Below are 10,294 nucleotides of genomic sequence, written 5' to 3'. Positions count from 1 at the left end.
ACGATGCGTACAAGAGGAAAAGGGAGGTAGGGCCCAGCAATCAAGTCCACGGGATGGTTGCATCTGACGGCCAGGAACCCGGAGGCTAGAAACCCGTGAGCCTCCGACGGATAATAAGCATTTTCCTTGCTAAAAGCTAAAAAAACAATAACAAAACAGATTCCACAAAAACTCAGAAAAGAAGGAAACGCAACAAACGACAGCACCGCGATGGAACAAGAGCAAGTATCCATTTCACACCATAAAGATGAGAAAGCGACGCGATCCTTCTTCTTCCCCAACAAGAAAGAAAAGCCCACCTTTAGCAGCCGCCCATTTCCCAGGGACCCATTCGCGAAAACCGCACCCACCGCGATCCCAGCCGCCCACCCGCCAGCTCCACCCAGATCCGACGGCGCAGATCCCGCCACGCAGGCGCAACGCACGCAGCGAGGAGGGGCAAACCGGTACTTTCCCATGGGCGCCTCCTCTTTTATCTCTCTCTCCCCCACCTCCCGGTCCTCTCCCCCTGGTGACGCCTCCAATCGAGCCGAGCTCCTCGCGATTCCCAATCCCCGCACGCCTCCTCCTCCGCCGGCCCCGCCGCCGCCGCCGCCGCCGCGCCACAGGGTTAGGGTTCGCTCGCTCCCTCTGTTCCTTTCTTGCCTGGTTTGATCTGTTCGGTTCGGGGCTCGATTCGCCGTCGCGCGGTCGATCCGCCTGGGTTTTGTCCTCGGGAACGGAGTTCCGGGCGGTCCGTCCGTCCGGCGACCATTTCTTCACCCCCCTGTGCAGGGATCGACGGTGTCTCGTGGCTCGGTTTGGTGGTTGGTCCGTGTCGGGTAGAAAGTCTTTGCGTGTTGCTTTTCCCTTTGTTCTTGGCGAAATGATTAGATTTACCTTTTTTTTCAAATCGTAATTGTCGGGATTAGTTGAATCACGCGGCCGATTTGGGGCGTGCCGTGTTCGATTTACCATCTCGCGATATTTTTTTTTTGTGTTCTCGAGATTTGAATTCGGTGCCCCCCTGTTCTTCGCGTAGACTGTCGGCGAAATGAAAATAGTAAGTGAGTATGATTGGTACCGGTTGTTAGGAAGAGGGCGCGTTTGGCGTAGCGATTTCCTTCAAATCAGGATCTTGTTTCAGAAAGTGGTGAGCTCCTTCCCCGTGGCAGCGGCGACGACGACGATTGTCGGTATCTGAAAGCTGTTACAATTCCTAGCATGGTTGTAGGATGTAACTGTAACCACCTGACGCCTGTTAGTCCACCGTGCGGCTCGATTTGGTTTTGAGCCTGTTGTTGGAAAGATTGCAAATCGTTTCTTCCGTGTTTCGGCGCTGATGTTTGCGCTGTTTGTTTCGTGTGCAGCTTACAGTTAGTCCAGATGGAGCACAAGGAGGCAGGTTGCCAGCAGCCGGAGGGCCCAATCCTATGTGTCAATAACTGCGGCTTCTTCGGCAGCGCGGCGACCATGAACATGTGCTCCAAGTGCCACAAGGAGATGGTCATGAAGGAGGACCAGGCCAAGCTGGCCGCCTCCTCCTTCGATAGCATCGTCAACGGCGGCGACGGTGGGAAAGGACCTGTTGTAGCTGCTGTTGCTGCAAGCGTGGAGGTGGCGGTTGCTCAGGTGGACGCCAAGGAGCTCGTTGTGCAGCCTCAGCCTGCCGATGCCGCGGGCACCAGTGAGGCTGTTGCTGTGAGCCCCAAGAGGAAGGAGGGCCCGAATCGGTGCTCTACTTGCAGGAAGAGGGTTGGGCTCACGGGATTCAACTGCCGGTGCGGTAACATGTTCTGTTCGCTGCACCGCTATTCCGACAAGCATGACTGCCAGTTCGACTACCGGACTGCAGCTAGGGATGCCATCGCCAAGGCCAATCCAGTGGTGAAGGCGGAGAAGCTCGACAAGATCTAAAGTGGCCCGCTGGGGAAGAATTGGTTGCCATCTGCCAACTTTCATCATCCATCTCCCGCAGCGCCGTCCTTGTACTTGTCTTGTTGGCTGCTACGTTTCTTAAATTGCTCAGCATTCTGATGCACACTGCATCTTGGCAGCAGCAAGAACTCATCCTCTCTCAGTCGTTCCGATTGGTTTGCGTCTTGTGTAACTTTATTCATGGTGGTTTCTCGGTCAGTATTGTGGCTTCCCAATTAGCTAGCTCTGTAACGTACTATTGTCGCATGCGTGTTAAATTCCAATCAGTAATAGTAATCAGCAATGGTTCATCATATTGTGTACGAATTCATTTATGGTTGTATAGTTCTGTGTTATTGTTTCCTCGTCCACAGAAGTTTGCACAAGTTTTAACTTTGATAGCTCTATACTCAACTGGACATCGAATCGGAGAGGAATGGTTAACATGGCAAAAGTTCTCATGTCATCACTCTACCCTCCTTTTCTATTGAACCTTTTTTTTTAATGCTGAGTGGATTATAATTGAAGCAAATGCACCTGCATGTTTGACATGCCAAACTATTGAAACTAAGAATCTTGTGCCTGATCACCAGTTTGTGAAGTTCTGTAGTTTGCATCAGGATTCAGGTTGTCTACTTGTATGCTGATCGATTCTGCTACATTGCTGTGCAAATGTATACATCTCACAAATTGAGCTGTCATAGTGCCAATCTTGTGTTCCCTAATATCTGTACACAAATACAACAATTGGGTTGAAATCTGCATGAGCTGTTTTGGCATGATTGTCTCTTGGAAAGATAGCCAATTAGCAGTGCCAAACTATTCTTTCCAGGAGATGAATTTTCTTTTGCTTGATTTGTGGTTAGGCCCCTTTAGACATGATGTGCACATTGATCAACTCTTTTGCCGGATGTTGAGCAGAGATGTGTTAAATAATGCAGGCACTGACTTGATCAGTTGAGATTCTTCTGCATTGTTTATGAGAATGGATAGGATCCCAGACTTTGCCTTCCTCCTCCAAGTAGCTGGTGGTGTATTTTAATTGGGAAGATTAGGTGTTGCTACTTGCTCTGACTGTTTATCCATTACCAGGATAAACAGCAGCACCTATTGCAGCATATATGCTGCAGGTTGCAGTAAACAATTTAGCAGCATCTTCAGTTGCCAACATACAAAAGGTTAAAAATTAGATATATCATGTCCTCAACAGCTCATGGTTCCTTCACCTTCGAACAGTCATATTTCGCACAATCAGGAGTAACTGACTCGCCAAAGAAATGACTGTTGCACTCAAATGTAATTTCATAAGATTTCACAAGAAACAACTCATTTTCGCCTGCTGTAAATACAGTATGTATGAGAAGAAAGAGGGCATGTGTTATTCTGGACTGTTTGTACTAATTCTGCAGTGTCAGGCCCCAAGGTTGAAGTAAACCGTGTAGAATTCGTCTCTCAAGCTGTACAATGGCTCCAGGAGGAAGTTCCTCCTTAACCCCTTCGCGACGAAGCTTATCGGATGGTACTGCCTCAGCGGAGTAGCCTGCACAAAGCTCGCTGCCTGCTCGAATATTCCGCCGATGCTCTGGAGAGAACTCTTGCAGCTGACCTGGATCTTCGTCCCAGCAGAGTAATCTGTCCCAGACACCAAGAAGCATCCTGGTTTGGTCCCGAGCTCGAGGGAAACTGAGTTCGGCTTTCCATCGAGCCCAGGTACTATGTTGAAGAAGGAATCAGAGCTCTTTTGTGCAGACAAGGTAAGGTTGGTGGTGATCACCGTTCCTGGCAGGTCGAATGGTTCGATCTGCACAGAGGTGCCTTTCAGGGTTGTGCTGTGGGTGTCCTGCAGCTTAGTTGAGTCATGAGGGTGCACCCTGAACGTCGCATGGATGGCGGTGTCTGTGCCGTCAACAGCAGGTCGTTCTTGCATTGTCAGAGAGCCATTTGAGGTTGACAGAATGAACGTCTTCCCACTTGATTCTTGAGTGAAGGACATCAGCTGTGAGTTGTATGATGGAGGTACTGCAGTGATCCATTCGGAAACTGCACTGCTGGCTTTCGCATCCCAATCACCTGAGGAAAGACCCGCGAGAACGAATGGCCCAAATAGAATTGCTTGAAGAGATGCATACTCCGGCCGATCATCTGAGGCATAGTTAGCGATTAATAACTGAGTGGATATTCTAGCTAATAATCACAGTAGGATAGGGACAGGTCGAAAAAAATCATGTGCACTGTTAGTTTGTATATTTTTATTTTATAATCATTGGTTGACATGACGAATTATTGTGTCTTCACTGTGAAGTAAGTAAATTAGCTGCTACTTCAATCTTAAATATGTGGATGCATATATTTCAATTTCATAAATTATCAACCTTTTATTGCTTCGGTCCTTAGGACGATGGGCAATTGCAGCGATAAGTGATCTCCTGAGTTCCACTGTTTGGTGACTGACAGCAAAGACCCTGCCATAAGATCAAATAGAACACTTGTTTCTAAGTTGGCTGGTGATAATTGAAATGGTATTTTTGAGATTCACACGTTCAAATGGTTATACCTGGAGTTACTAATCCCAAATCTTTGTTGTTTAAAGTAGCTTTTGCACCAGTGGCAGATGACCATGATGGTATTCTCACATTCAATGTGGCAGACTGACCATTCGTCTGCACAAACAGAGTACAAGGAAGCTCTCGCTCAAAAAAAAAAAAAAGAGTACAAGGAAGCTAAGTTACCATGACCATATAATTTTAGGCAAGACAAGTTGAGAAGAATTACCTTTGCGGAAATGGATACAGAAACTTGTAGATGCAGGTCTAAAGAGCTGAGGGGTTCGAGTTGTTGAATAACAGTAAGCCCAGCTGTTTTCCAGTTGAATGTGCTTGGAATGTACTGAATGATGCTGAGTGCTGGTGTACCTCCTTTCTCCTCAAAGTAAATGGAATCACCAAGTTTCGAAAATGATTCTATCCCTGCAAGTGCAAAAATAGAAAATTCACAAGAACTCTGTAAGTTTGAATTACAAATTAAACAACTTAACATAAAGCAAAAAGGAGATAAACCATAGTAGTCAAAATAAGGCAAGTGCTGCAATTGCTTGATTCACCCATGAAGGCACTAATGTCGCATAGTAAACAGTAGTCAGCAGTTTGTCATGTTACCTGTCCCATAACAGCACCAGAATGAATCGTACTTTGTTCCCCAACCATGATAGCTCACCGCTTTAGAATGTCCAGGAGCCTGCGGTAGCATGTAAATCATCACACCGGGATCCGTCCCTCTCTGGATGCTTAGCACACCATTTATCAGCGCCCTTTCATAATAATCCGCATATGCTGTTTCCTTGGTCCATCTGAATAGGCTGCGGGAAACCTGCAAACCGCTTGCATATGACACATTCCGGAAAGAGAGTAAATGTTCTGGAGAATTATTTGGTAATTATAAACCTTGAGCATGTTGTAGGTAGTGCAGGATTCCGCATTCTCAGTACTCAGAGTTGCGGCTAAGCGCTTTGGATCAGACCTGAAAACAGAACAAGGGTATAAGCTCATATGCAGTCTAGTATCGAAAGCGCATACACCTAGTGCATCCAATTTACATGATTAATTGTATTACCAGAATTCGCCGGCTGATGTCCCTCCAGTTGCATAGCTGTGAGAAGAATTTATGATGTCCATAAAGGATGTCGCAATTTGCTATTTCAAGAATTAGGATATTGTTAGCTTTGAGGGAGCTTCACTTGATGGAGTCAAAATGAGAAAACAAGAACTCAGATGGTATAACATCAGTTACCACCACAAACTTGACATGACCCCTATACAAAAAATGACTAGAAGAAGTAAAGAAAGCACCATAGTTCCCAAAGATTCAACACTCACGCTTTAGCATCCACCAACCCAAAAAATGATACCAAGAGAACACAGTTTAGCATATATCAATATCTTTATCAAACCAGATTAAGCTATCCTTCCCAATATATAGACCCATTTGGATATCAACAACATTGGGCAACAAGACTGCATACACTAGAAGTGAAGTAAGCCTATTTTTTTCTTTTTCGAAGGAGTAACCAAAATACAACATCACCTGAAAAAAAACTCTCTACCAACGAATGTGGAGTAGTTGAACTTTGAAGAAAGCAAGGTTTGAATTCCTTTACCTTGTAAAGAACATCACCGGTAACTTCATATCTCATTTGCGCACCAATGACAACTGGAATGTGTGTATTGGAATGAAAGCCTGAAATGCTGTCAGCCTGAAATATAAACAAATACACAAAGTAATCACTACCAAGAGGGTCCTGCGATAGGGCCATCATATTTGTATTCCTGCCAAGTTCTATTTTCAAGTCGATATGCATTTTATACGCTGTGAGTTCACTATATGGTATGTACTGCAATGCACTCTTAATTGCATTAGTGATATAATTTATATTAGTTTTGTATGTAGACACAAATTAAATTAAACTGAACAGAAACACGTCCTTATATTCGACAACAATAAGAGCATGTAAAATGGACACACTAGTTGTAAACAATAAAAATGGATGGCGGTTTCATTTGAATAATTTTCAATTAACTAACACACATTCTGAACTATCAGAAGAGACACAGCTAGGAAAGCGAATTAGCAGACCTGAACCGCAAGCAACCCCAGAAAGCATGGCTTGTCGAAGAGGTGAGCCAGTGTCAAATGCTTCAAATCACCCTGCCCAAGTTAGAGAATAATCAACTCTGAACTGCATTTAGAACATCCTTCTAAAGCAGATGACAAACTAAGCATAACCGTAGAATCACCGTTATCGTGTAGAGCTGGTAGAGCACATCATTCATCCCCCCGGTCTCCTCGTTGAGCGATGCCCAGTGCCTCTCAATGCTGTACTTTTGTATGACATTCTTCACACGAGCACTGAAGTAATCAGCCATCCCAACCACCATCCCCAGGGCCTTGGAGTTTCCAGCCACTGTATACTGATCGAGAAGCCCTTGCATAATCTTCAAACGCAGGAAGACAATTCGTCAGGAAATCCAAAGGGGCAATGGAACAAAATGCAAAGAATGGATTCCAGACACGAATGCAGACCACAACTGAACACAATGATTTGCATCTCAATCAAAGTCCGTATACCTTGTGGATGGTGTAGTAAGGAGCCCAAACAGTCGTGAGGGACTCGGCGCGGTCGAAGAACTCCGTTGGGAAGGCCGACAGGTACCCTGTGCCCATCTTCTTCTGGCAGTCATAGAGCGTGTCGACGATGGACGACATCTTGGCATGGAGGGTGTCATTGTGTGTGCTCGCCCACATCTTGGCGGTGGCGCTCAGGTAGTGCCCTGCAATGCAGAGAACGGCGTCAGGCCCGGAGAAATTCAGCCGAGACGAGCAACTGCTATGTGCAAATGGGCAGGGCAAAGATCGCGGGGCGGCGCACCGACGAAGTGTCCCCGGAGCTCGACGGAGGGCCCCTCCCACCCGCCGTAGGCCGTCCCGGTGGCCTGCAGCCCGGCCTGCGTGCGGAAGCTCCAGACGAGGCTGTCGGAGTCCAGGAGGAGCAGGTACTCCAGGTTGGTCTGCTGGGCCTGCCAGTACACGGTGCCCGGCTGCAGCCGCACGTCGTGCAGCGACGCCTCCGAGAGGAACGGCCCCGCGGGGCCGTCCACGGCCGGACCGGCACCGCCGCCCCGGAGCTTGCGGTAGAGCATCAGCCAGTCGAACTCCTCGCGCGGCGAGGCGCTGCCGCTGCCGCCGCCGGCGAGGAGCCTCCGCGGCATGAGCGCCATCCAGGCGGACTCGTCGGTCGGGGTGAGGTGCTGCTCGTGCCCGTGCCCGTGGGCATGGTCGGCGAGCCCGCCGGGCAGCCGCAGCACGTCTGGCTCCGACGACGCGGACCGCAGCTTCTCCGCCGCGCGCTCCGTGTGCGACGCCACCGCCGCCGACGACGGGAACGTGTTGGTGCAGACCTTCGCCGCTGCGCCAGGGACCGAGGCGGCCAGGAGCACCGCCACGAGCCCCAACGCCGCTACCGCTACCGCCACCGACACGGCTCGCGTCGCCATCCACCTCTCGCCAGGAAATCAGTCACTCCTCTGTCCTCACTGGGCTACCGCCGCACGCATAGGGGAATGAAAGGCTTCCAAGAATCCCCCAACCCTTTTAATCTTGGCCGGCCACGGCGTGAAGATTAATCACCAAGCGACGGCGACGGCGCGTCGGAGACGGGGGGTAATCGCCGTGATTGCCAAGATCGATTAGCCGGAATTGCACGGGAAGCAAGCCCGATTTGAGGATCAAAGGAAGGAAAAAGAACAGATTATCTCCCCCCTCGCGGCCTCACAGGTCAGGTCACTCCTCCGAGACCCCGGGGACGGAGACAACCAGTCCAGTAGCGTGGCTACAGAGTGAGGGAGTGATGATTCTGCTGGGGAAGAACAAGAAATGAACTTGGTACTATTTTTCTGTTTGCTTCGGTCAGTGCGAGGCGTGCGCGTGGACGCAAGAAATGCGCATCGGGGAGGCAGGACAGGAGAGCGACGGTTCATGGGAGAGAGGCGCCGAAGAGCTGCAACGATCGGCAGCGCCGCTTGCTTACACGTCGGAGCGTCTCGTTGGAGAACGGTGCCTACCTGATGACGCCATGGCCGGCCAACGGCAGCGATCGGGGCATCGGCGTCAGAGGAACGAACCTGGCGCCACACTAGGATCGATCGCACGAGGGATGGCGTCTTGGCCGGCATCCCCTGCTAATTATGTTCCTGGGTTTCCAAACTGAACCGAACCGTCCGGAGCTATATGTTCAGACTTCAGAGTGGAGCCTGCCTGTGTGTACTCCACTGGTGTTTACCATTTTTGAACGAGAATTATGTAAGTACGGAGTACAACACTTTGAGCATCGGTGACCTTATCGCTGTTAGATGTATATATCTGTCTATTGTAGTTTTTCCATTTGTTAGGGGACTTTCTGCATATGTGCACCTGTACATGTACTATATATTGTGGCCTTTGGCCCTCTGATAATACAACAAGCATATTTTCTAACATGGTATCAGAGCAAAATTGATCCTCTCCGGTTGCTTGTTCGTCTCTATTCCGCCCCGTCGTCTTCGATTTATTCCCCAAGGCCGCCGGTTTCTTCTTCGATTCCCCAAGGCCGTCGTCTTCGATTCCCCAAGAGTCCCGAAGGCCGCCGGCTTCGTCCCAGGACCAGGATCTCCGCGCGCCAGGACTCGCTAAGGATCTGCGCGCCCGCCCTCGCACCAGGCCCCGCCGATCCGCGCGCCAGGACCTGCCGATCCGCGCGCTGCTGCAGGCCCGGCCCGCTCTGGCCCGCCCTTCTCTCTCCCCGCCTGCCCTTTTCTCCGATTTCTTGATTTCGTGCCGCTGACTCCCCGACCTGCGTCGCCGGCTCTCCGTTGACTTTGATCTGAGGTAAAAAAAAAAAAGAAAAAGAAAGAAAGAACTATGTCTTCCTCGGGCTATGTTGCGATCCCTCGCTGCCCGGTGATCTTCGATGGCGCGAATTACCCTGATTTCGCTGCCTTCATGCGCGTCCACATGCGTGGTCTTCGTCTTTGGGGTGTGCTTTCTGGCGAGGTCTCCTGTCCGCCGCGCCCCGTTGCTCCTACGGTGCCTGTTGCACCGCCATCTGTTGCACTTGCTGCTGATGCTACTCAGGCAGATAAGGATGCAGCCAAGAGTGCTGATGACACTGCTCTGGCTGATTATAACCAGAAGGTCCAGGACCACTCTACTGCCGTTGCGACTTACCGGTTGGATCTGACTGAGTACACTCAGTGGATTGATGAGGATGCTCGTGCTGCTGCTGTTCTCACCTCTAGTGTTCTGCCTCAGTATGTTGCTGAGTTTATGGGTCTTCCCACCGCTGCTGCTCAGTGGGCTTTTCTTCGTCAGCGCTATCAGCCGTCTGGTGATGCTCTCTACCTATCCGTGGTCCGCCAGGAGCATGCCCTTCAGCAGGGTGATTCTACTATTGATGAGTTCTACACTCAGAGTGCTGCTATTTGGCGTCAGCTTGATTCTCTCCGTACAGCTGTGTGTGCCACCTGTCCCTGCTGTTTGACTGTGCGCGCGGATCTGGAGTTTCAGCGCGTTTTTGAGTTCTTGTCGCGGCTCCGTAAGGAGTTTGAGCCGCGCCGGGCCCAGCTGCTTGCCCGTGGTCGTGTTCCGCTCTCTGAGGTCCTTGCTGAGCTTCGTGCTGAGGAGACTCGTCTTCGTGGTGCTGGTCTTCTTGAGATTCCCTCTGTTCTTGCTGCTCGTGGCCCTCCTATGCCGTCTGCTCGTGGACCTCCTATGCCGCCGGCTTCGTTGCGGCCTTCGGCACAGCCGATACTTCATACTCCTCCATTCCAGGGTCAGCGTCAGCCCCAGCAGCCTCGTGGCTCGACATCAC

At 50.1% G+C, this 10,294-nt stretch overlaps 2 protein-coding genes across 3 annotated transcripts; one reads left to right on the top strand and one right to left on the bottom strand.

The window, feature by feature from the left end:
• The first annotated feature begins 475 nt into the window (after positions 1-475).
• On the top strand, positions 476-2,210 carry LOC127307579 (zinc finger A20 and AN1 domain-containing stress-associated protein 4). 2 transcript variants are annotated; one of them, XM_051338311.2, is made up of 2 exons: positions 476-609; positions 1,350-2,210. In XM_051338311.2, exon 2 carries the CDS (start codon positions 1,366-1,368, stop codon positions 1,894-1,896), a length of 531 nt encoding a protein of 176 aa, XP_051194271.1. In that variant the 5' UTR covers positions 476-609; positions 1,350-1,365; the 3' UTR covers positions 1,897-2,210. The 2 variants fall into 2 exon arrangements, with proteins under 2 accessions (XP_051194271.1, XP_051194272.1); XM_051338312.2 differs by having other exon boundaries at positions 534-615.
• Positions 2,211-3,158: 948 nt separating this feature from the next.
• On the bottom strand, positions 3,159-8,632 carry LOC127307578 (uncharacterized). Its single transcript, XM_051338310.1, has 12 exons — positions 7,319-8,632; positions 7,018-7,220; positions 6,687-6,884; positions 6,526-6,597; positions 6,050-6,145; positions 5,506-5,585; positions 5,337-5,412; positions 5,052-5,262; positions 4,669-4,862; positions 4,451-4,556; positions 4,269-4,358; positions 3,159-4,038 (listed from the first exon to the last, which is right to left on the bottom strand). The coding sequence occupies exons 1-12, from the start codon at positions 7,941-7,943 to the stop codon at positions 3,308-3,310; spliced, it is 2,682 nt and encodes an 893-aa protein (XP_051194270.1). The 5' UTR covers positions 7,944-8,632; the 3' UTR covers positions 3,159-3,307.
• Between the last annotated feature and the right edge of the window lie 1,662 nt (positions 8,633-10,294).

Source organism: Lolium perenne, chromosome 6, assembly GCF_019359855.2.
Source record: "Lolium perenne isolate Kyuss_39 chromosome 6, Kyuss_2.0, whole genome shotgun sequence".
Lineage (NCBI taxonomy): Eukaryota > Viridiplantae > Streptophyta > Magnoliopsida > Poales > Poaceae > Lolium > Lolium perenne.
The sequence above is the reverse complement of the archived record's forward strand: the minus strand, read 5'-3'. Positions and strand labels throughout refer to the sequence as shown.

What these genes read in the sequence shown, in the direction of transcription:
- LOC127307579 (XM_051338311.2), top strand. Translation starts at nt 1,366, where the DNA reads ATGGAGCACAAGGAGGCAGGTTGCCAGCAGCCGGAGGGCCCAATCCTA.
- LOC127307578 (XM_051338310.1), bottom strand. Translation starts at nt 7,943, where the DNA reads ATGGCGACGCGAGCCGTGTCGGTGGCGGTAGCGGTAGCGGCGTTGGGG. An exon ending in ACCAGCTCTACACGATAACG is followed by an intron (nt 6,598 to 6,686) that starts GTGATTCTACGG and finishes TAACTTGGGCAG; the next exon opens with GGTGATTTGAAGCATTTGAC. An exon ending in CTGGTGCTGTTATGGGACAG is followed by an intron (nt 4,863 to 5,051) that starts GTAACATGACAA and finishes TTGCACTTGCAG; the next exon opens with GGATAGAATCATTTTCGAAA.